Source organism: Lemur catta, chromosome 2 (genome assembly GCF_020740605.2).
Source record: "Lemur catta isolate mLemCat1 chromosome 2, mLemCat1.pri, whole genome shotgun sequence".
Classification (NCBI taxonomy): Eukaryota; Metazoa; Chordata; class Mammalia; order Primates; family Lemuridae; genus Lemur; species Lemur catta.
This window is the reverse complement of record NC_059129.1, coordinates 145,034,269-145,046,037: the sequence shown is the minus strand read 5'-3', so window position 1 is coordinate 145,046,037 and position 11,769 is coordinate 145,034,269. Positions and strand designations below refer to the sequence as shown.

Here is an 11,769-nt window from a genome sequence, read left to right as displayed (position 1 = left end):
AGCCCAGCCACCCCGTCCCGCTCACACCTGCAAAATCAAGAACAAGACAACAGAAGCCCAGCACACTCCTGTGCCACACTCCGTGTGCACGCACACTTCGTCACCAAAGTCCTGCTTTTCTATGGGGAGCGAAGAAATTTCCCAAAGGGATCTTTTAAAAAAAGGTTCCGTCTATTTCTGCGCGCGGAGCTTCCCCTTCCAGACTCGTGAGGGCCGCAGGGCACGCGGGACGCCCGAGCGGGCTGGTCCAAGGTCCTCAGTGCTGCGCCACCTGCGGCGCCGCGGGCCGAGGGACGAGTGCAGACAGGTGAACCGGAAACTGCGCGACTGGAGGCTTGAGGCTTCCGAGGAGCTAGACCGGCACGACAGGGACGAGGCAGCCACGGCTTGCCCTGAAGCCTGCTGTGCGCGCCGTCGCCGAGAGGGGATGGAGGCGCATCTGGCCCGGGCGCAGGTGAGCGCCTCGGAGGAGGACACTCCAGGCTGGCACAGCGGCAGCCCGGGCTGCGCTCGAAGAGCGAGGAGGACCGCGCGCGGGAGTTGGCGAGCGTCGCGGGCGGCCGGGCAGCGCTCGCGGAGGTGCGGGCCGGGGCGGGCTCTGGCGTCCCGCTTTCCTCCTTCCTCCGGGGCCCGCGGGCCCGCCCCGCCGCTTTGATGGAGGTGCAAACATTTGGGGAGGGCGGGGGTGTAGGGGCTGGGCCGGGGCTCGGAGGGCTGGGGCCCAGGATTTACATGAAACAGGCGCGCGGGAGCCCATTGTTGGCCCCGGGCCTCCCGGACCCGCCCGGCCGGGTCTGATATGGCCGCGCGCGGCCAATGGGCAGCTGCCCGGCACTTCAAAGGGTGCGCCGCCCAATCCGCCGCGCCCCCCTCCGAGGCCGCCGCCGCTCTATTTAGGGGAGGGCACCGAATTTCTCTCCCCAGAGACCTACTGCAGTCGCGCCTTGCGGGAGTTCAAGTGGAATAACCTCCCCCATCCCTCTCCCCCGCCCCCTCCCCCCAGATCTCAGTCCTCGCCCTCCTCCCGGGTCTGTTCTGGGACCTCCGCGCCGTCGCAGGTCTTGGTCTGAGCGGCCCCTTTTCTCGGAAAGCGGCGGCCGAGAGGGGTGAAGGTGGCTCTCGGGTAGCGATCAGACCTTCGGGAGCGGTGGGGCTGGGGCTGGGACTGGGGCGGGGGCGGGCGGGAGGATGAGCTCCCCCGGCACAGAGAACGCGGGGAAGAGCCTGCAGTACCGAGTGGACCACCTGCTGAGCGCCGTGGAGAGCGAGCTGCAGGCGGGCAGCGAGAAGGGCGACCCCACGGAGCGCGAGCTGCGCGTGGGCCTGGAGGAGAGCGAGCTGTGGCTGCGCTTCAAGGAGCTCACCAACGAGATGATCGTGACCAAGAACGGCAGGTAGGTGCGCGCCCCAGCCGGCGTGCGCCGCTCACTGGGTCGCCCGGGCAGCCCTGGGGCCCGGGAAGTTCCTTCCTGTGGAACACTTTTTCTCCCGGAGGGGGAATTCTGGTTTCCTCAGGTCGTTAGCATCTGCGTATTCCTAACCGTCACTATTCGGAGACTTTCGCTGTGGAAGCTCGAGGAGGAGGGACTGGAACCCCAGGGTCCCAACCTCAGAGCGTCTCCAGGAAGCGCGAGGGGCGCCTCACTTTTGTCCGCCGGCTTTGGCCTCACAGCAGCGCTGAAATCCAGCGCTGCGGCCTCTGGGGCTGCGGGACAGCGTGGAGCAACTGGGGCCTAGGAGGGCTGGCAGGAGCCTGGGAATCACCTCTGCACGTTCCCAAGGGGGCTCCTGTTTGCCCCGCGCTATTAAAAGCCCCTGTGCCAAGCTGTCAGCCTCCGGCCCATTGGGTCACATTCGGGGTCCTCCTGCTGTGCCCGTCCCTTCTGTTCCAGGAGGATGTTTCCGGTGCTGAAGGTGAACGTGTCTGGCCTGGACCCCAACGCCATGTACTCCTTCCTGCTGGACTTCGTGGCGGCCGACAGCCACCGCTGGAAGTACGTGAACGGAGAGTGGGTGCCCGGGGGCAAGCCCGAGCCGCAGGCGCCCAGCTGCGTCTACATCCACCCCGACTCGCCCAACTTCGGGGCCCACTGGATGAAGGCGCCCGTCTCCTTCAGCAAAGTCAAGCTCACCAACAAGCTCAACGGAGGGGGCCAGGTAGGTGAGACGAGCCCGCCAAGGCCCGCAGGCTCTGCACCTTCTCCTTCGTGCTGTTGGAGGGGACCCTGATTGGACGGCAGAGGACTGTCTTGGAGAAAATGCCACCTTTCCCGCGATCAAGCCTTTCCTGCGGTTTATATGAAGCTAGCTGATCAGGGCAGCACCGACCTGGGCTTACCCCTCAAGACTGAGGGTCTTGAGCTGTGGAGAACTTTCATGTCTAGCCCCAAACTCTCCTAGAGGTAGAGCAGATACCAGCCTTGATGGTAAACGGTCACAGTAAAGCCACACATGCACTGGAGTGCTCACTGTGTGAAGTCTGAACAAACTTGTAAAATTTGACCTTTTCTAAAGAACATTCTTTAGTGGGGGATTGTTCCCGGAAGACCCCGAGTCCTGGCGTGTTGCAGACAAGCACAGGCTTTCAGAGATGTCCGTAGCCTTCCTGAAAGCCTTAGTACTTACTCTACAAGTCGAAGGATTTTGTGATGGGCATTCATGGCTTTTAATGGTGTGTAGCATCTCGAATGCCTTTTCCAAACAAGCTGTGGGAAGCACACATCTAAAACGCTGAGACAGAAACTAACCTGACGGGAAACCCACTGCCCTAAAGAGTAAAGATACTTTCTTGGGGAGCCGCAGGATTTTCTGTGTCTTGGGTGTATTTTTCTCCTTGACAGCAGGACAAATGGACGATTTGTCTTAGGTGGGACTTTGCCCCAATCCCATGTCTGTCTGCCGCAGATCATGTTGAACTCCTTGCACAAGTATGAGCCCCGGATTCACATAGTGCGAGTGGGGGGTCCGCAGCGCATGATTACCAGCCACTGCTTTCCTGAGACCCAGTTCATAGCTGTGACGGCTTATCAGAACGAGGAGGTGAGAGGGACAGAGGGTGGGAGTGTTCTTGCTGTGCCCTTCCGCATGATTCCGGGGAACGGGGAGATGGTGTCCAACAATGTGCTTGAGACTATTTCTTTCAAATAATTTACTGCAACTTGAAGTGAAGGCCAAGGGGAGAAAAGTTTAAAGTGTTTTCATTTAAGCATTTTTTTTTTTTTGGCTTTTAGTTTTCCACAGAAAGTGTTTCTAACACTAGAAACATCTACTAGATGCTCAAAATGGAGAGATGCACAGAGCATTTAGGTGAAGTACTATGAGAATTCCTTGAGAAGGAAATCTCCTTCCATTGGAAATTTTCCCAAAAGGCTGAGGGGACATCCCCCCAAACCTGTGCAGTGTGAGGACACAACTAGGTATCAGGTACCCTTTAGTGCCTGTAAACCTGGCCCTAGTCTAACCTCGAAGTCTAGGAAGTTTACGATTTGTTGGTTAGATTGTCAGTGTTGACCAAAAAATAGAACTACCAGATCATTATTTCCCAAGAAGACCCAAGCTTATGTTTTGAGCCATTTTTGGTGATACTTGTGCATTCAGTAGTAGGTTAACTTTATTGTGAATCCCACTCAGAGCACTGGCATTTAGAGGTTCTCATAAATTTGCTATTCCTTACAATTACTCAGCAACTTCAGACCCAGATAGAAAACTATCTGGAAAGAAGTCTGATTATATTTGAGAATTTAAAAGTGGTCCTGGTGTTTTGCAATTTCTTGCTGCCAAATTAAATTTCCTGGCTAATGAGCAATATACTAGTAAATGCAATTTCTTGTTTTTCAGATCACAGCTCTTAAAATTAAATACAATCCATTTGCAAAAGCTTTCCTTGATGCAAAGGAAAGGTGAGAGAATTCTAACTATACATACCCTTGGGCAAAGAAGTATGCAGAATGATGAAATATTGCTTCACATACTATTTTATGAATTTTCTCTTTTTTGACAGTTCAATACACTTTTTTTTTGACAGGAGCGATCACAAAGACATGATGGAAGAACCCGGAGACAGCCAGCAAGCTGGGTACTCCCAATGTACGGTTTGTTCTCTGCGTCACCTGTGTGCCTGGTTCTGAGACTAGACTTGCTGAGAGCTGGGAGGGACTAAGCTACCTGGAGCTGGAGGTGGAGATGCAGCAGACGTCTGGGTGTGGTTGGGGAGCAGATCACCCTTCTGTGCAAGGCACGTGGCACTCTGTGGCAGTCTGCTGTTGAAGTCGTGTAACTGTCTTCAACCTGTCTTCAACCTCTGCCCTAGTAGGGTGATGGATGCTCACCCAGCCTGGGGGAGGCTGCTGCTGGGTCCCTCTGCTTAGCTCGGAGGCAGCTGCCGCCCTGCCTGGGATGGACCACTGGGGCCGTGGTGGGTGTTTAGACTCTCCTGTATTGGGCAAGAGGAGAATCTAGCTCACTAGATCCTCTTTGAGACAGTTTCTGCTTTTGTTAATGATTAACAACTGACGCACCATCTTCAGGGTGATGCTTACAAACAGAGTTTTTTCTTAGCCCACTTTGGTTCTGGGACTTTTGGCCGTGGTGGAAACAGTGGCTCCTGGGCTAGGGAGCGTGTGCTTTAAGTCTGGTTTCTTTTGGGAGTTCCGTGAGGCAGAGGCAGGATGTAGCCGCATCTGTTGGGAGAAACGGCTCTGAATAACTTGTCCCCTACCCAGGGAAGGGACTTGGTGATGTTAAACAGCTGACACTGTAGTAGGGATTTAGCGTTTGCTAGGCGAGTCACAGGGCTGGTGCACCAGCATGGCATACTCTTCCTGAAACAATCATTTTCTGTTCTGAATATGCACTTTTTTTTTTTTTTTTTTTTTTTTTTTGAGACAGAGTCTCACTTTGTTGCCCAGGCTAGAGTGAGTGCCGTGGCATCAGCCTAGCTCACAGCAACCTCAGACTCCTGGGCTTAAGCGATCCTACTGCCTCAGCCTCCCGAGTAGCTGGGACTACAGGCATGAGCCACCATGCCCGGCTAATTTTTTTTTTTTTTTGTATATATATTTTTAGTTGGCCAGATAATTTCTTTCTATTTTTAGTAGAGACGGGGTCTCACTCTTGCTCAGGCTGGTCTCGAACTCCTGACCTTGAGCGATCCACCCGCCTTGGCCTCCCGGAGCTAGGATTACAGGCGTGAGCCACCGCGCCCGGCCTGAATATGCACTTTTTTTAAAAATCAAACAGCTCCCCTTGTTAAGAGTGGCATGTGAACCACTGCCCTGGCAGGAGATAGGCCTGTGCATCGTGGGCATATCTGTACCTTTCCCTCATTTCTATGTTGTCTGAAGAATTGTTTGTAGTCTGGAAATTGGAAGCAGAGCAATTGTCTCCCTAAGGGTTGCTTTTTCTGAATTAAAAAAAGAAGTTAAAAAAGAAGGGAGAGGAAATTGTAGTTTTAGAGGAGGGTAGGGCAGTCTTGGAAAGACAAAAGAGTAAGTAGAAAACTGGTCCACGCAGGCAGGCGGGGGCTGCAGCTCCCGGTCTATGTGTGTGTGGGCAGCAGGAGGAGAAGGGACAGGTATATTCCTGTGTCTCTTGCCCCTGCCTCTCTGCCTTTGTTTGACATTGTATTCATACTCAGCCTGTTCTGACATTGTATTCCTGCTCTGGTCTCTCAACTGGAGGTGGCTGATCTGCCCTGGGGAACCTGCCTTGGGGTATTGTAAATCTCATAAGCGGCCTGGAGGGTGCTGTGTGTGTGTGTGTGTGTGTGTGGGTGGGTGCCGGGGATCTTCCAAAAAAAAAAAAAAAACAAACCAAAACGGTGGTTGAGGAAGTGGCTTGGGTTCTCCCAGTCTACTCAGGTGCCCTACAGGTTTGGAAACCTTGGTTAACCTGTGGCGTTAAGTGTGGAGCTGAAGCCCTGTGGTGCCTAGGGCTGTAGGCTGTGCAGTAAGTGTTAGACACTTGGGATTCCCGCTTCCTCAGGCTCTCCTGAGGAAAGGATCCCAAATCACTGGTCTCTGCTCTCCTCTCCTTGAAATAAGAGAAGTAGGACAATTGCTAGTTGCTCAGCATTCTTTTCTCACAGCAGGGGGGTGGCTCATTCCTGGAACCAGCACCCTCTGTCCACCTGCCAACCCCCATGCTCAGTTTGGAGGCCCCCTCCCCCTGCCCCCCACGCATGGCTGTGAAAGGTACCCGGCCCTGCGGAGCCACCGGTCCTCGCCATATCCCAGCCCCTACGCTCATCGGAACAACTCTCCAAGTAAGTCCTAAGTCTCAGTCTGCCAGGGCGGGTGGGTGGCAGGGAGATCACTCTGGGAAAGGCATTCTGCCGGGGTCCAAAAACCAGAAAGGGAGACCGTCTCCTGGAACTGACACCCAAGCTTCCTTAGTGGCTCAAGAGGGAAAGTCACGTCGTGCCTGCATGGCTGCTGGCTCGAGCACAGACACATCCAGACCAGAGCCCGCAGGGCTGAATGTGCCTTAGAGTTAGTGTCCAAGTTTAAAATGGACGACAGATTACTGGGCCTCTCCACAGAGCTATGGGCTGATCTATAGGCATAACGCCCAGGTTTGAATATTTTATGAACCTCTCTAAAGTGGTAATTTTGGACCAGCCAGACACAAAAATCCCTGACTAGACCCGTGATTTTCCAAGTACATTTCCCGGACTGGAGCACCAGCGTCGCCTGACAGCAGGCTGAGCCCCAGACTTAACGGGACCAGAAGCTCCCAGCGCTCGGGGTGGGCCCAGCAATTTGTGTTTTAACAAGTCTCCAGGCGGCCGTGATGCGTGCCCCAGTGTTATGAACACTGGGATAGACCATAAAGATGCCCTCGCCTCATTCTCTCTAACACTGTGCACGTCTAGACTTAATTTTGTCTGGCTCCAAAAGGAGGAAAATAGCCAAAGAACACCATAAAACAATTAAGCAATTAAAGCTGATTTGAAATGAAAAGAGCTTATTGGGTAAGGAAATAGTACTTCAGACTTGTTCAACAGAAGCTAGACTCTGAAGCAAAAAGATTACGTTTTTAACTTTGCCAGAAGTAACGGTTTCTGCAGCTTATTCTTATGAAATAATCCTTGGGGGAGAAGCAGGTTAAAGTTTTTTTTACATATTTTAAAGAGAAGTCATTCCCAGTCAAGCTACTGTAGGATTCAGGATCTGTAGGGCATCTGCTGATCTGATATGAAGGAAAAGCTTGGGTCCACTGGAATAGTCTTCACTTACTTACATACATTTGGCAATAAGCATTAGCCTTTGATAACCGATTAGGCAGGCTAACGACTTGTTTTCTGTATTTACCATCCTATATACATTTTGTTTGCAATGTTGGGTAGTTCCAGTTATTGCTGACATATCATGCGTTTTGTTGTTCTTGGAAGACCCCATCCGGTAACTATGCTTTCTCTCCTCCCTCAGCCTATTCTGACAATTCGTCTGCGTGTCTGTCCATGCTGCAGTCCCATGACAACTGGCCTAGCCTGGGAGTGCCCACCCACACCAGCATGCTCCCCGCGAGTCACAACGCTGGCGCGTCTGCTGGCTCTAGGTACGCTCGTCCCGGGAGCCACACAAACTGTCCTGGGAACCTCCTGCTGTCTCCATTCATGTTGGCCCTTATTCCTCACTCGGCCCCATCCCTGTGGGTGGGTGGGTGTTTATTTATACTGTCCAGGGATCCCAGGTTACATGGCTGCTGGGTTCTTTCTTGCAGTCTGTTCCCTGGGAGGACTTGTAGCTCCTTTACAACTGTGGTGTGGAATGGGAGCTGGGCTATCCCGTCCCAAAACAAAACCAGTGGCTGCATCCCAGCTGTGCCACTTACTGGTTCATAGGATGTGCAAGTCTCCCAGCCTCTCTGAGCCTCGATTTCCTCAAATATAAAAAGAAGATGGTAAATAACCCCAGCCTCAGCCTGTCTCTTGACTTGTAGGGTTGTGGGGTCAGTAGGTACAGTTTGAAGAAATGTTTCCAGAACCTTTTGCAGCAGGAGCTATTAAATTAAAGAAGTATGTTTGTTGGCTTTTCCGTGGATATAGGATCGAAGTCCTGAACATATATTATGGGTAACTGGTAAAGAATGACGGCTATTTTATTAACTTGAAAATTATGTAGAGGAAGAAGGGTCTAAAAATCAAGCAGGTTGGTAAACGTACTATATTTCTTCATAGGATTAATATAAAAACCTAAAATAACAAAGCTAAAAGTCAACCCTCACTTTCCACCAAGGAAAGAGACCCAAAGGTATTAAATGTTGGTCCAGTTGTTAGCTCTCAGCAGACCAAGCTTGGAATCAAGTGATTTTGACCTCAAAGGCAATGCACTTGATTGTTTAGCATTCACAATATATCTAAAACCTCAATTCCTCTTGTCTAGGAAACAATTTCTCTATGATAAGAATCTAATTATCTGCTGTTAGAAATGAAGCAAACAGTGCACAGACAAGCAGACTTTTCAGTGGCTCTGAGTGCATCTCTCGCAAAGCCTGGACCCAGTCAGATGATCTGCAGAGTACAAACTGCTGACTGAGCCCCACCTGAGGGTTCCAGTTTGGCTCTGATTGGGCATCTCAGAGCCTGAAACTTTCATCTATAAAATGGGGTAATAATCAGCTTTGATTAACTCAGGGTTTACAAGGTCAAATGCAATTGAACTACGGGACATGGCTTGATAAAGCAGTATAGCAATATAAGTAAGGTTTTGTTATTCACTTATTGAATTCACTTATTGAAAGACCCTTAAGGATTTTTTCCCAAAATAAAATTGTATCGTAGTTCAGTACTGTTCATGGCTATGTGCTTAGACTGGAGGATTTAATGCTCATTGCTATTCCTAACTTGCTCATTTGATACTTTGGGAAACAAAGCCTCAAAAGTAGTCTCAGGCCAAGTCTACAGTGACACAGCTCATTAAAGGCAGAACTGGGACTTCTGACCTGATAGCCAGGTGCATTCTTTCCGTGCTGCACGGTGCTAACTCACGTATCCCCTGGATGAGACCAAACTCAGGGAGTGGAGTCTGCACTGGGCTTGCTCTGAGGAATGCCCTTCACTGTGTGCCTAATGTTTAGGGGGCCTTGTCTTGGTCCTAGGAATGACTGCAGTAGGGGTGGGGGGTGTTAGTTAGAAACAGTTGCTTAAGCTCATTTTCTGAAACTTTGGTTGAGTATATGTGAGTGAGAATTTCATATTCTGAACGACAGCACAAAACTACTGGTCTGGAGTCTCCTCTGAGGAACTTCGCAGCCCTCTGCTGTAAGCTCTGTATACGTGAATACTCTTTTTAGTCTTCCTGACGATTTTGTTTCTTGTTACTAGATGTGACAATAACTTCTATACACCCCAGAACGTGGTTGTTAGTCATTGAATAATATGGAGAAAATGACCTATTTGAAAAATCCTGCAACGCAGTTAATGGGAAGGGACCTTTAGCGTCGGGCGTGTCCCCCTGCAGCGGGGCTCTGCCCAGGCCTGAGGCCCGTCCCTGTGCTGTTCCCTTTCAGTCAGTACCCCAGCCTGTGGTCCGTGAGCAACGGCGCCGTCACCCCGGGCTCTCAGACGCCAGCGGTGCCCAACGGGCTGGGAGCCCAGTTCTTCCGAGGCTCCCCGGCGCACTACGCGCCCCTCGCCCACGCCGTCTCGGCCTCCTCCTCCTCAGGGTCCCCGCTGTATGAAGGGGCTGCCACGGCCACAGACATTCCTGACAGCCAGTATGACGCCTCTGCCCAAGGCCGCCTCGTAGCCTCATGGACACCTGTGTCGCCACCTTCCATGTGAATCCAGGCCCCTGTCTCGCAGCGCCCAGCGGCTGTCTGTTGTGGCCACCAGTGTTGATTGGACTGATCTACTAGGCACAAAGTGGCGGTCTCATGGGTCCAAGGAGGGAAGTAAAGCCGTGCTGACTTCATTGTAAAATGGGAGGAGGAATACAAGCTCTGCCCTCTGTCAAGAGTCTCACCCCCTTTGCTGCCATCCTCAGTAGCAGTGTTGTCCCAAGGGGTTTATGTGCCACACGTGAATCCAGGGTGGGAATGATGCAGTTGGCCCAATTCCCCGTGAGTGAGTCACAATGATTTGCCAGAGTCCAGAAACCTTTTCGGAGAATTTGCAAACCCATTGGGCCTACTTTAGTGAGATAAAAAGCACACTTTTAATTCTCTTCCTTGTTGCTTTCAGGTAGTTAGAATTGAGCTGTTAAAGACAGAATAAAACCATAGTTGAGGACAGCAGATTTTAGTTGAATTTGAAATTTGACTGCTCTGCCCACTAGAATGTGTTTATTTTGAGCATATGTAGCTAATCTCTTGTACTGTTAAACCTACAATTGTTTTATATGTTCCTTTTGTCAAAGTAGCCAAAGACAATCAGCAGGAAGCATTTCCTGCAAAATAAAGGCAATATGCAAAACGTGGTTGGTCAAATTATTATTCAGACCTCTCCTGTTTTGGGTTTTTACTACTTACCATAGCTGGTGGGAAAGAACTTATCCCAAAGAAGCATTTTAATGTGTTATGAATTTTAATATTGTATCTACTCAGTTGCAGAACTGGAAGTGAAATTTGCATATACTTAGTGCTAATTGCCACAAAAATACAAACCTGTTAAATGATTTTCAAGTGGTTAAATACTCAACACAGAATGATGAATGTGGATAAAGATGGAGTGTAGAATGAACTGATGTCACAAACGAATGTAGGCTGCCCACCTGACTCAGGTGGAAGTACTGTAGATAAAAGGAGTTAATGAAAAGTTATTGTTTGTCAGTGTACAGTGTAGTTGCCGTGGTAATTTGAACAAAGTGACATTTGTAAATATCTTTCCTGCTTATTCCCAAAAGTGAAACAGAACTGCAATTGTGCTAGACTGGGTCAATTTCTCCATCTAGTGGCAGAATCCTTAATGTTGACCCTACTTCCACCTTAACATTCCAAACCAAGACTCTGCTTTCCAAAAAGTTTCAGGTGGCCAATAAATCAGTGCTGGTCAGTAATGCAGAAGTGTCACAGTGGCAGTGTGACGTGGACATCAAAGGTTAAGGGAAAAGGCCGCAGGGAAAGTCGTTCTGTCCAGGTCAGCCCTGCTCGCTTCACTGCGCAGTTCAGCTCTGGCTTCTTTAGACTCTACCTAACATTTCTAGGACAGAAAGTATTTTTTTTTTTTTTTTTGCCCTATTGAGTACAAACCCAGAATTTAAGTGTAAATAGCTGGATTTTGGTGCAATTTGTGCCTGCTTTCCAAGTGGGATGTGCTTATTGTAAGGTGCCATTGAAACATTTGCTTTGGTTTTATTACTACTCAGGTAGAAACACCCCCAGATCAGGAGGTTTATTGACAAATGTGTTGGAAGAATATTTTTGAGTAAACCCACTGTCCAAGGAGCACTGGGAAATAGAACAGGCTCCAGGCGTCTGGATGGAGACCTCTAACCGGAGTGGGTGCTGGGGTCTGCCAGGGAGGGGCTGGGGGCCGTTTGGAAAGGAGGTGGGAGGGGCAGGTGCCACCTGTGATTCCCCCACACGGTCACCTCACTGAACACTTGTCCATCTCCTCCCTGCCCCTGACCGCCAGGGGCCACGGTTTGCATGCTCAGGACCTATAGCAGACCTTCAATGGCAACAGTGTGGGGGTGAATGAGGAACTGGGGCCGAGTGAGGCTGGGATGCTGCAGGCTGCTGAGGGCTTGTCCCCAGAGCACAGCAGTGGGACCATGGCCCTGCCCCACTGCTGGGGGCTGTGGGAGGCTAGTCGCATGGGCCTCTTCA

The 11,769-nt window shown here is 50.8% G+C and overlaps 1 protein-coding gene across 3 annotated transcripts; it reads left to right on the top strand.

Annotated features, from left to right (window-relative positions):
- Positions 1-896: 896 nt before the first annotated feature.
- On the top strand, positions 897-10,117 carry TBXT (T-box transcription factor T). 3 transcript variants are annotated; one of them, XM_045542330.1, is made up of 8 exons: positions 897-1,394; positions 1,893-2,157; positions 2,905-3,039; positions 3,838-3,899; positions 4,025-4,086; positions 6,086-6,262; positions 7,428-7,557; positions 9,511-10,117. In XM_045542330.1, exons 1-8 carry the CDS (start codon positions 1,189-1,191, stop codon positions 9,782-9,784), a joined length of 1,311 nt encoding a protein of 436 aa, XP_045398286.1. In that variant the 5' UTR covers positions 897-1,188; the 3' UTR covers positions 9,785-10,117. The 3 variants fall into 3 exon arrangements, with proteins under 3 accessions (XP_045398286.1, XP_045398287.1, XP_045398288.1); XM_045542331.1 differs by having other exon boundaries at positions 1,189-1,394; positions 6,089-6,262; XM_045542332.1 differs by lacking the exon at positions 6,086-6,262 and having other exon boundaries at positions 1,189-1,394.
- The last annotated feature ends 1,652 nt before the right edge of the window (positions 10,118-11,769 follow it).

Coding starts and splice junctions, on each gene's coding strand:
- TBXT (XM_045542330.1), top strand. CDS start 1,189: ATGAGCTCCCCCGGCACAGAGAACGCGGGGAAGAGCCTGCAGTACCGA. Junction 2,158..2,904: donor AGCTCAACGGAGGGGGCCAG/GTAGGTGAGACG, acceptor TGTCTGCCGCAG/ATCATGTTGAACTCCTTGCA. Junction 3,040..3,837: donor CGGCTTATCAGAACGAGGAG/GTGAGAGGGACA, acceptor CTTGTTTTTCAG/ATCACAGCTCTTAAAATTAA.